General features: G+C 34.0%; 1 protein-coding gene across 1 annotated transcript; it reads right to left on the bottom strand.

Annotated features, from left to right (window-relative positions):
* Nucleotides 1–5,146: 5,146 nt before the first annotated feature.
* Nucleotides 5,147–13,476, bottom strand: LOC123556980 (torsin-1A-like). The gene is made up of 5 exons (XM_045348134.2): nt 13,201–13,476; nt 9,457–9,719; nt 8,772–8,947; nt 6,154–6,278; nt 5,147–5,824 (listed from the first exon to the last, which is right to left on the bottom strand). The coding sequence occupies exons 1-5, from the start codon at nt 13,433–13,435 to the stop codon at nt 5,556–5,558; spliced, it is 1,068 nt and encodes a 355-aa protein (XP_045204069.2). The 5' UTR covers nt 13,436–13,476; the 3' UTR covers nt 5,147–5,555.
* Between the last annotated feature and the right edge of the window lie 103 nt (nt 13,477–13,579).

The following is a 13,579-nucleotide window of genomic DNA, read 5'->3' as shown; positions in this document are numbered from 1 at the left end:
TGCCTTTGTTATGAACATATTTGCATATGTATCTCAGTAAGTTTAAAATGGACCAAAATATCTGAGATACTTTTGAAATAATGAATAAAATATTAACTGTTTGGTCCACCTTTTCTGCAACAATTTTTTTCCCCAGTTTCTCTTTTAAGCGATTTGTTCACACATTTTAGGGCAATTTATTCTCCAAATAGTGGAGCTAAAAATTAAGCTACAATTCACAAGAAATCATGTAGTAATAACAATTTTATATCATTTGTTATTTCTCAGTTTCAGGTAAGATAGGAGATATATTACTTTTTGCTTTGATGTTAAGCTGAGGTGTTGCATTGGTTTTAAAATTTGTTTGTAAGCTTATTTACAGTCCCCACCAGTAACCCATACAAATTTAGTAGTAATTTAAGTGGGAGGATAGTGATGCTCCAATTCCAGAAGTTTCACTGCTTCCTTAACCTGCAAGGTGTAAAGCACCATATACGGGTCTCTGAGCCCAATATTAGTAATTTTTAGTTGCAGCAAAATAAAGTGACTACAAACCGAAGATGAACATGAATCGGGCTGTTTCAATGTTCTGCATGTCTAGGACACTCTGTTACAATGGTTTAAATAATTAATAAAATGCATTCACTGGCTTGTTATGACGTTTTGACTGAATGATTGAAATACCAAAACTGAAATAAATACATGAACTTGACTTCCAAAAAACAATTTCTATATACCATTTTTACATCCCATAAATTTCATGTTTTAACTATATGGTAGTGCAAAATAAAATGAAATCAATAAATTTCCTTCTTTTTTTATTTATATACATGCAAAAAAATCAATTTAATAAATAAATCAATACAAATATTAACAAAATAGCACTTTGAAGCAAAAAAAAAAAAAAAATAAAAAAAAAAAAGCGAAAAATGTCTTCATACTAATCTAAGTGACAAGAAATAAGTGGCAAGAAATAATCATTTCAGTGATAAGCGACAAGAAATAAGTGGCAAGAAATAATCATTTCAGTGATAAACCACCAGTATATCATTACTTTACAACATACTATGCACATCATCTAGCTATCAGAAAATATTGAACATAAAATATCTACACAAAACGTATTATATACGTATAGGATATTTGTTTGTTTTTGTACAAGATGTAATTTTATTTCATGAAGTGAACTTCAAAAACTGTATTCTCACAAGTGGCAAAGCCATTCGAGAGAACTCTATTTTAGAAGTTCACAAAAAGACAAAATTATCAGCATTTTCCATTTTTAGTAGATCTACACAGTGAAAATATATTTCATATATTTCACTGTGAAAATACTGAATATACCTTATACCATCTATGGCATTTTTCAATGAAATGTTAGTACAATGTACGGCTGTTGTAAGTTGTATATGCACCATCCTTATATACACTTATATCTAAATACAGTAAAGCCAGTCAGGGGAGTGGGGGAAAGTGACTGCTTACAGCAGGTGGCTGCTTAATGCAGGTAATTTATAGAATGAATGTCCATTTTGGGAAATGAGACACAGGCTGCTTAAGACAGGTTGGCTGCTAAATAGAGGTGACCACTAAAGCAGGTTTTACTGTATTTAAAGAAAGCATATGAGCCGTGCCATGGGAAAACCAACATAGTGTGTTTGCGACCAGCATGGATCCAGACCAGCCTGCGCATCCGCGCAGTCTGGTCAGGATCCATGCTTTTCGCTAACAGTTTCTCTAATTGCAATAGACTTTGAAAGCGAACAGCATGGATCCTGACCAGACTGCGCGGATGCGCAGGCTGGTCTGGATCCATGCTGGTCGCAAACCCACTATGTTGGTTTTCTCGTGGCACGGCTCAATTATAATAATTTAAAAGGATTTTTTCATGCCAGTTAATTAAATTTTGCACGCACTTGAAACAAACTTCCAGCATGACATATATCACTTTCTCTTGTTAATTCAACAACTGAAAAACCAGCATTTACAGTAATCAAATTCTCCCTTTTATACTTATATAATGAAATGCATATATAAATATAATATATTGTAAAGCTCTTGTTTAAATACTATTACACGGCAAATTCATGAAAGGGAGAGCTGAAGATATTAATGGCATTTTTCAATGAAATGTTTGTACAATGTACGACTGCTAGAAGCTGTACATGCACCATTTGATTTAGGATTGAAATCAATTTGTTTGATTAAGAGGTTTCACTTGTTTGTATATCAGATCTTGGCAACACAGATAACAAACAGTGTCACTAGACTAGCAATACAGTCAACCTTGTATTAAGCAGCCAGCCAAAACCGTTACCCTCTAAATTTCTAAAATGAACAGATCCATCATTCAATTTGGGCAATACCATTTATTATTCGAAGGAGTGTTCACTGAAAATTTAATGACTGAATAGCAAACAGTGCAGACCATGATCAGCCTGCATGGATATACAGGCTGATCTTGGTCTGCACAGGTCGCAAGGGCAGAATCACTTACCGCCAGTAGGCTAAAGGTTAATGCAAGTTGAAATTATGACAAAAAGTAAGTTTTAGAAATTTGCTGATTGGCCACTAAAACAAGTCATTTTGAGAAAGAAAGTCAACAGACTCCCGATAGGTATAAATCAAAAATATTTCCCATAATAAAGTTTTAGAAGTATCAAGTTAGATCCTTTAAAAAGGTTTAATAAGGAGACTTTTAATGAAAAACAATTAGTTTGTTAAAATATGATATAACAAATTAAGTAAGACTGGTGTTTTTTCAAATTTGGTTATATTCTTATACATCCCAATCAAAAGTCATTTGCATATACTCCATTGTTTTCCTCACTCTAACCAGTATAGCAGTATCTTAATGAGGGGTGTTCAATAAATAAGGTGCTCTCATTTCTTCATATATCATCAAAAATTAATGAAACAGTTACATAATGTACATCAGGGAATTTAAGTTGATATGTCAAAATCATTCTTTCGTTGAAGAGTTAACAAGTAAATGCTAGTTCCCATGGCAACCTCATTTGACATCATCAGGCCCAATTTTGTTCCTTTTTTTGTATTTCGCTTAAACATAACTTGCTACCTACTTATTTTTCAAAATAAATTCTCTTAGATCTGGTTAATATTTATCTAAAATGTAAGTATTATGAAAATAACATCATGTTAATTTGGTTTTAAACATGTTTGGCAAGCATATTGTAATAGTCATCTTCTTAAAATCAGAGTTGAATGAAATTATGCTATAACATTTTGTGTTATGAATAAAAAAGTCAAGGAAACAGAAAATTGCCATGTTGTGTAAGGATTAGCTGTTCAGACGCCAGAAGACAATTACATTCAGCGAGGTTCTGAAAATTAATATCATACAAACTTCAAAACAATGTAGTCTTTTGGCATGCCTTGACATTCTCTACATAAAATCTTTTGAGATCTTTAATATGCTGCTTTTCACTGTACATAACAACATATCCAGACTACTTCAGCAAACAGACTGAGAATTTAAGGCCTACACAACCCTGAGAAAAATATATAATCTTTCACAATGCTGTTAAGTGATTAAGTGCACATGCACAGTGATTTTAACTAAATTGATAAGTGATCACAAGTGTTGAGTTATCATGCACAAGGAACTAGTAATCATGTACATGAAAGTTATCATGTACAAGTGGCTGGTGATCACAAATATGAAAATAGAAATCATGTACATTAAGTGCTAATCAACAGGTGATTGGTAATCGTTTACATCATAAAATCGGCGATAATGCACATGAAAGATATCATGTACAAGAAAGATACCATGTACAAGTGATTGGTGATCATCCATCCAATCATGCACATGTTACCTCTAATCAAGAAGATATGGATTTTGTTCAGGGATCAACAATCTGACTACAGGCTGCTGCTTGATGCAAAACATAATTTTGTCTAACAAATTTTAATACGATTCCCAATAAAAATTTTAATTATCCATAACAACGACGTATTCTTAAATTTCACTTAGATAGATGTCTATAAAGACACTGAATTTGCAACTAGTGTGGGATGAATCAGGACTAGATTGTTCATGAAATTACCTTCCATATTACTCAAAAATGTATGTAGAAAATACCTCTGCAAAACTTAAATACCACTGGACAATACACAATGCCATAGAGACTCAGTACAACCACTAAAGCACAAGCTAAATTTTTTGAAATATTCCTGAACAGTCAAAATGACTCATTTCAAAATGTCAGCATTTGTAATTTAAACCATTTTCATTTGTTTCTGGATCGGCAAGAGTTGCACTTACAACAATAATACAGTGAGAGTAAAAAGAATGAGCTAGCCCCTGTTCACACAATGATGGCAGGTGCTGGCTGGGCAATAAATATTTTCTAAATATGCTGGAGGATGACAGAATCATTATTACTTCTTGTGATAGTGAAACCTATTAAAGGATATGATAAAAAATGTTTTGGTCAAACAAATATTTTCAAGTACATGAAAAATGGTAAAGTCCAGCATAATCAGAGTATTATATATATACTGGGTATACCAATTACCGGGATATACACATTACGGTGAATGTCCTGTTTTGACACTTAACATGAAAATTGCTATACAATTTTTCTCTCATTATTCATGCTCAATGTGCTTAGATTTTTAGTAAAACTATTTTTGAAAATTGGAGTGTCTTTCTTTTTATTTCACACTGATCCCAGAAATTAAGGAATTTAGCTAAGTGACTGGTCATTATGGTTAATCTTTGCAATTTTTCTCCGCAAATTTTCAGTGAAGTTGCTTATTTCTGCCATATTTGTTTCATATTTAGTTTGGCCAATTGTAAAATAGAAATGCTTTCTTTGCCTTAGATCAATTTAACAACTTCTTAAGATTGAAAGTTGAAATTCTCGGTAATAGGTATATGCCAGAAAATGCTGAAAGTCCCCACCTCTGTTCTTTGAATGACAGTAATGGAACTTTTACCTGGGGTTTTGACGATTTTTTTGCCAAAATTCTAAAGCTAAAATATAAATTAATTAAACAGAATAAAATTTATCCTTTCAAACAATCATTTTGTTATAAATAGAGTCCACTGAATATAAGACTCGCGGTAATTGGTATACCCGGTATAAACCGGGTATACCGGTATATATATATAAAATTAAATACATCTTGACAAATAATCTGCAGTGAAAACTGATGACAATTATTTTACATCAGCTTCAATGTATTTGTCAATTTAATAATTAATGTGTAATTGACAATCATTTTTTTTAATTAAGGATATATAAATTTGCTATAAAATGATAGACATCTTGAAAAATGACCATTTAAAGTACATTTCCCAAATAATTATGAACACATGGGTTGACTATGAATTTACAAATGTCAAGCTCTTCAATAATGAAGTCTGTCCTCTTCTACAGCTCTTCCATAATGAAGTCTATTTTATTCTATACTCCTTCATAATGAAGTCTACTTTCTTCTGCATATGTAACTCTTCCATAACCAAGTCTGGTTTTTTTCAACAGCTCTTTCATAATGAAGTTTATTTCCTCCTTTAGTTTTTCCATAATGAAGTCTATTTTTTTTTTCTATATCTCTTCCATAATGAGGTCTATTTTCTCATGTATACGTTTACAACCAGTGGTTGAGAAAATAAGAACACCTTCAGGATAATACTGAAGTTCGTCTGCTATTTCCTGCACTTTTGCGTCTGATATTTCATCTTCAGATTTGTAATATCCTTTATGAACAAGACCGTCCTTAATACACTGCTTAACATGTCGCCGCTCGAGAGGGAGAAATGGTACGTATGCTGTAATCAAGTTCTTCAGAATGAGCTCACTATGCCAAAGACCACCTGTGGAAGAAAAATATGGAAGTACTGGTAACTGAACACAAATACAGAAAATATCTGATCTATTCATTCAGAAAAAAAAATCTACCCAGTAAAGCTTAGCAAGTAAAGATCTTAAAGTCCTTTCTATCAACGATTATCATGTAAAGTTCTTCATAAAATTAGCTTTTATAATAACTTAGCTAAAAACTATTTTGAAAGTTGTAGGACTAAGGTTTTAATTTTCTACTTCTTGAAAATGCCAAGAAAATTCCTCAAATGCTGTAGCTAAATTACTCAAAAATAAAAGAAAGTCCTTGCGTAACGTGCCTAGATGAGAAACAGTAACTCACTTTTGTTATTGAGAGCAGGAAGTCTGATAACCTCCTCCATCTCTTTAAGTTTGATAGTCTCTCTGTCCAAGTTGTTCGTCCAAGTAGTAATAGTTCTCTCTGCTATATCATTACCTGCTGTGTTACTGAAATATAGGTATTGTTTGGGTTTAAGGCCATTTTTCAACAGTATTTCAATATGTAATTGTGGGCAGCTAACCTTATCAGTGTTCCTGGATTCTGTACCAGTACTAAACTATTCTCCACAAGCAACTGCCAACATCCCCACATGAATCAGAGGTGAAGGACCAATGATTTCAGACACATTGTCTTTTATTAAATAGTCACAGAGATCATGTGCCTCAACCAGGGATCAAACTCACCGCCCTACAATCTGTAGATCTGCGCCCTCCCTAACAAATGAAGCAGGGAGGGGTGGAATGGCGGGTAGGCTGTTACTGAAATATAGGTTTTATATTGTATGAACTGACAAATCAAAATCTTTCTTTGAACAAGAGGACCATGATGGTCCTGAATCGCTCACCTCTTCCCACATGATCCAGTTTTGAGTATGACGTCGTTTTTTCTATTATTTGACATAGTGACCTAGTTTTTGAGCTCATATGACCCAGTTTTGAACTTGACCTAGATATTATCAAGAAAAAAAATTCTGACCAATTTTCATGAAGATCCATTGAAAAATATAGTCTCTAGAGAGGTCACAAGGTTTTTCTATTATTTGACCTATTGACCTAGTTTTTTAAGGCACGTGACCCAGTTTCAAACTTGACCTAGATATCATCAAGGTGAACATTCTGACCAATTTTCATGAAGATCCATTCAAGGGTATGGCCTCTAGAGAGGTCACAAGGTTTTTCTATTTCAAGACCTACTGACCTAGTTTTTGATCGCAGTTGACCCAGTTTCAAACTTGACCTAGATATCATCAAGATAAACATTCAGACCAACTTTCATACAGATCCCATGAAAAATATAGCCTCCAGAGAGGTCACAACGTTTTTTCATTATTTGACCTACTGACCTATTTTTTGAAGGCACGTGACCCACTTTCGAATTTGACCTAGATATCATCAAGATGAACATTCTGACCAATTTTTATGGAGATCCATTCACTAGTATGGCCTCTAGAGAGGTCACAAGGTTTTTCTATTTTTAGACCTTCTGACCTAGTTTTTGACTGCACATGACCCTGTTTCGAACTTGACCTAGATATCATCAAGATCAACATTCAGACCAACTTTCATGAAGATCCATTGAAAATATGGCCTTTCGAGAGGTCACAAGGTTTTTCTATTATTTGACCTACTGACCTAGTTTTTGATCGCATGTGACCCACTTTCGAACATGGCCTAGATATCATCAAGACGAACATTCAGACCAACTTTCATACAGATCCCATGAAATGTATGGCCTCTAGAGAGGTCACAAGGTTTTTCTATTTCAAGACCTACTGACCTAGTTTTTGACCGCACGTGACCTAGTTTCGAACTTGACCTAGATATCATCAAGATGAACATTCAGACCAACTTTCATACAGATCCCATGAAAGATATGGCCTTTAGAGAGGTCACAAGGTTTTTCTATTATTTGACCTACTGACCTTGTTTTTGATGGCACGTGACCCAGTTTCGAACTTGACCTAGATATCATCAAGGTGAACGTTCTGACCAATTTTCATGAAGATCTTGTGAAATATATGGCCTCTAGAGAGGTCACAAGGTTTTTCTATTTTTAGACCTACTGACCTAGTTTTTGAAGACACGTGACCCAGTTTCGAACTCGACCTAGATATCATCAAGGTGAACATTCTGACCAATTTTCATGAAGATCCATTGAAAATTATGGCCTCTAGAGAGGTCACAAGGTTTTTCTATTTTTAGACCTACTGACCTAGTTTTTGACGGCACGTGACCCAGTTTCGAACTTGACCTAGATATCATCAAGGTGAACATTCTGACCAACTTTCATAAAGATCCCATGAAAAATGTGACCTCTAGATAGGTCACAAGCAAAAGTTTACGGACGCACAGACGACGACCACCGCGCAATCACAAAAGCTCACCTTGTCACTTTGAGACAGGTGAGCTAAAAATAGATATTTTTTTATTTTGCGACTATTGCAGTTCATTTATTAAATACTACACAAAAGATTTCATAAAGCTTAAACTGATCAAACTATCGTAACACAAGTTTTTAAATTTCTGAGTGGTATACACTTTTTCATCACTGGAAAACACAACACCAGTCCTGGATTTGGGTATCCCATGTCTTTCATGAATGATTAATAGCAAATAGATTTGTGGACAATCAACTAATTTTATTGACTAATAACGTAACAATATCAGTACCTTGCATTCCAATTCTCAGATCTTCTGTTTTTGGTGTTTGTTTTTTTTTGCTTTAGGGCTGTTTTTCAACAGTATTTCAGTTTTGTAAGGGCAGGCAGTTAACCTCAACAGTGTTCCTGGATTATTTACCACCAGTACTAACCTGTTCTCTTCAGCTGCATACTTCTCCCTATTAATTATAGGTGGACAAAGAATGATTTAACACATAATGTCTTCTTTCAAATCATTATGGAGAACTTTTTTGCCGAGACAGCAACATACATTTATTACCTTAAGAAGAAGAATGTCGCCTTTCTGTAGTCTACACCGCCAAGATTTTCATAAAAGTCCAGATAGGGTTTGAGGGTATCGATGATTCCTGGCGGCATTTTATCCATCTCGTCAAATATGAAGAAAGATCTTGGACACTCCTTTACACGTGCCTCTATAAAATCACGTAATTTGTCCTGAAATGAATATTTTAAAATTTATATAAATAAATTCTAACATGTCTCAATTTGTCAGTGAAACACAAAAGGAAATCAAGAACTGTATATTTAAGAAATAATAAATCATATAATTATTACTAGGGATAATATGTTACCTCTTTGGCATGTTTTAAGATTACTAAAACATAGTCAAGTTGATGTCATGGCAACCTACTATTTGGCACCATGCATACCTGCTCAAAGAATAAGTAATTCTCTATTTAAATTCAAAAGATATATAGCAGAACCATGTTTTATGTATTTAAACACTCTGAATCATTTGTTTGTATACTGTTTAGAATAATGTCAAAAATTATTCCAGAGGTGCACAACCTCATCATCATGTTTAAAAAACATGGTTCTACGATTTATTATTTATTTAGAATTTCGAAGCCAGTAAGTCTAAATTTCAGACATCACTTAAAATATTGTTCAGTACAGGCCCCAGTATCAGATGTTTCAACTGTAAAAACTTATAATGCCAATACCTTGTAAAACGGCACCATTTCTTTATGAGGGAATTCCTTTGTGGCGGAGATCAGGTGAACAAATTTGCTTTTCATTCCCTTAGCAAACATTTTCTCGGCTACAATACGACTAACATAGTTTTTTCCTGTCCCTGTCCAACCATGAAAAGACAAGGCGAGGGCTTTACTGGGATTATCCTTTCCATGCGCTTTCAGATGTTTAACCACTGGTTCAATAACCAGGTGTTGTCCATACAGCTTGGCATCCAGAGTCAGCTTCAGGTCTGAAACAAATGACAAATGTTTAACATTTACTCTGCTAAATTTCTAAAATGGACTGGTCCATCATTCAATTTGGGCAGTACCATTTACTATTCACTGAAAATTTACTGACCAAATAGCGAATAGTGCAGACCAATTGATCAGCCTGCACAGGCTGGTCTTGGTCTGCACTGGTTGCAAAGGCAGAATCACTTGCCGCTTGCAGGCTAAAGGTTAATAGATGCCCATGTGCGATCATGTAATATGGAATATAACAACTGATAAAATAAGACTTGAGTTTTCAAATCTTTACAGAATTTGGAAAAACTATTAGAGAAGGCAGCTTCAAGTTCTAAACATTTTAGGCTCAGATGAAATGCTTTCATTAAATTTAATAGTCTATTCAGAGAACTGGTGAACTAAGAAACATTTGAGATTAAGGCTAAGGCATGAACTAAAACCAAATCAGAAAGTATTAGGATAGGCTAAGTTGCTTTTAGTATCTGTATAACAGAGATGTTTATATATATTATGTATACACTTATAGCAAGAATAACTGAACTTCCGAAGATTTTATTGGCAAACATTGACTTTTTCATCCTCTTTCATCACTGTCTACCGTTCTGTGGACATACAAAAATGTTTGTAAGATACCGGTAGAGACATAATCGAGTTAATCCATGTGCAGAATATTCCAGTAAGGTAAGCAGAGTTTGAATTTAAAGCTCATCTACTCTTGTAATCATGATCATTAATGCAGGAAAAAAATTCAAAAACGAATTGTTATGTTATAAACTTGCATCTTTTTCCAAGTGAAAATTATGGGCCAAATGATCTGCATCTTGAATTAACAATCACTACAATCTCTATCATTGTTCTTTATTTATTTCATTTTAGTATACAGTTGACATCATACTTGCGACCACCTCTTAGTATTAAGCGATTTTTGTATTTAACGACCAGTCAAATTCCCTCCCGAACGTTTTCAGTATATAAATTTATTCCATTAAACAACTTTTTTATTAAACGACTAGCAGCCACATAAATGTAGTCCCCAAAGGTAAAATATTTGACAAAAGTATCTATTAAGCGACCGGGTACCAAAATTCTACCGGGCATTTCTTCATCTGTGTAATTAGCGAGTACGTTTTGCACGTGACTGAATGCAATTAACATTTGTATCAAACTGACAAACAATCTAGTCATAATTTTCAGGGTTTCTGGTCTTGGAAAAGTGTTCACGATGTTAAAACAGATTTTGAAACCATACATGTATGTTCATAATAAATACAGTTACAATAACAGTTAAAAATAACTTTCCTTTTCATCTGACTGAAATTCATTAAGAGACCAATCTTAGCAGTCCCTTGGGTGGTCTCGTATATTGTGTTTTTTAGGATGCCTGGGCCTATTTAATGTAGCAGAGTCAAGTTATAATTGGTTAGATTTGATCTATTAGATAGTTATTTTATGTTAAATTTCGTTGGCACATGTCTTTTCAGTGACTGTATCTGTATGCCATAGTCCAACGTACATTTCTATTACATCTATACTGGTGGTCCACTGTGTTATATTTTACTGTTTGGTCTATCATGTCCAGTTGTGCATAAAAGCTTGTTAGATGGAAGTTACTGAGAGACGGAATTCACTTGAATTGATCAGCTCTGCTTTTCCCAGGATTAATAACTTTTTTGTATGAACAAACATTTTCATGGCACTTTAAAGGGTTCAACACTAACAGGATCCTGGAAACACGAGGATCCTAATTCCTTGATCTAACATTGCAGGATTAATTCTTTCTCTCAGACAGCTAATGATTCCGTTGGAATCCCTTATCTCGGCGTACGTCTGTTACTGAATTTGCTACTTCTTTGTAAGACTTGTTTAAGATGCAATCATTCTACCAGAAAAACGTGCATGACTTATTAAAACTTCAAAAATTCAACATGGACGTAGCAAAGGCTTACATTTGGAGTTTGTTAGAGCCTAATTGATTCAGCCCATTGGTTCCATACCCATGCTATCAGCAATGATTACCTAGCATAACTGGTTTCCATAACATAGAATTCTGCCAAAATTTCTCACAAATTTATCTACACCATCTGTGAAAAGGAAGAAAATGTAGCTGGAGGAGGATTTGGAAGGTGTCGGATTTAGCCAATCTTACTCTAGTAGTTAAGTATACACACAACAGTAATTTCATGTCTAAGTAGATACTCTGAAGTAATCAGAACTTCTGGTTTACAAATCTAATATATATTTAACTAAAAATTCTTAAGTAACTGAGTTATGCATTAAACATTGAATGTGTAAACCAGAATCGAAGCAGGTTGTTTTCTTGTGAAATCACTTCTCAGAGTAATCCATATGTAACAGGCTCTGTACCCACCCTTTATGTTTTAGACTTAAACTGTGTAAATGACCTGCACAAATGACACATATTTCATCTTATACTGGTTAAGGTTCTAACATACCAGTATTTGTTGTCTGCTGCTATGATGCATCTGATGCACCACTAATAACCAATCATTCTCACTTAATGGTTCATGTATATTTGTAATGTTAATAACTTTGTAAATTAGTGGGCCAAGACATAGGTTATATTAAATGCAGTGTCTACTTCGGAGTTTGTTGGTTTACTTCAAGTGGAGGCAAGCTGGATTCGAACCATGGAATTGTATTTTCTGTTTCAAATCAAACTAAATTTGTCCCCTTAACCACGTTCATGGCTTAGGAAGGCAGTTCCCATTACACTAGTCCAAATCTGTGACTCTAGTGCAGCCCCTGGCTTTTCATTCTATATAACAGAGGCCTATGATAGGCCACTTCCCAATCCAAAAATATACTACTTTTTCCCAACTTAGGCAGACATATTTCCCAAAATGCAAGTTAAGATCATGCCAACAGATGGTTAAAATTTTTACATTTTAGTATTTCCAGAGGAAGCGTTTGTCTGGTATCGATTTTTTTCCGGTGAGATAAATTTAATTCGTCTTTCGGTGTTTACTTCCAGTTGATTATTTTTCCCAAAATGGACAATTATCATGTACTGGTACTGATGATAAACTTGGGCAGAAAATGAAGTTTTTTATTTGTAACATGTTTATTTCTGCAAATTGTTATCAGTGGTTGGTATCAAAATAAAGCTTAACATTTGCCGAAATAAATAACCGATTGCAATCGAATAATTCGAAGGTGGTCGAGTTTATCATCTGTTCGAGTTTATCATCATGAGTACCAGTATACATAAAATTCCCAATTTGAAAGGCCAAGGCCTCTTCCCAATATCCTGATGAAAAGCCCTAAAGTAATCTCCTCAGTAATATTCTATAAAAATTTTGTATCTGTTTTATTTTAAAGATCTTTGTCTGAACCCTGGAAAACAATCAGGACTGTCAAAATAATTGGCATGAATCGCTTCAAAATACTATACTTCAGAAAATTATAACGAAACAGATGAGATAACCAAAGTTCTATGAACAGTTAGTCTACTTTAAATATTACCTGTATAATTTGTTGACACCCATCGATCAGTGCAACATTCGTTAATCATACAGTTAATGACATTAAACCCAGCCAGTAAACCAGCAGATATAGCAGAACCTACTGCCACAACCCCTGCAGTCATAAATTCTCCTGAAACCAATGACAACGATAAATAAATAATTAACAGTGTATAGTCTTTCCTGAAAATCATGCTGCTTGATTGATCATGTCGCTGTCTATGCAAAATTTTCATAAAACGATTAAATTATTCTCAATTCATGTTTCAAACCGAAAGCGGAAGTTGTCGAATGATTTTTAAAATGTAAAATAAACGAAAATATAAAGACAATTATTTGCAAGTTAAACAAATAAATGCAACTTTAATAATTATATGAAT

The sequence above is a fragment of the Mercenaria mercenaria genome, chromosome 5 (genome assembly GCF_021730395.1).
Source record: "Mercenaria mercenaria strain notata chromosome 5, MADL_Memer_1, whole genome shotgun sequence".
Taxonomy (NCBI): Eukaryota; Metazoa; Mollusca; class Bivalvia; order Venerida; family Veneridae; genus Mercenaria; species Mercenaria mercenaria.
Note: the sequence above shows the minus strand (reverse complement) of the source record. Positions and strands in the feature narration are given on the sequence as shown.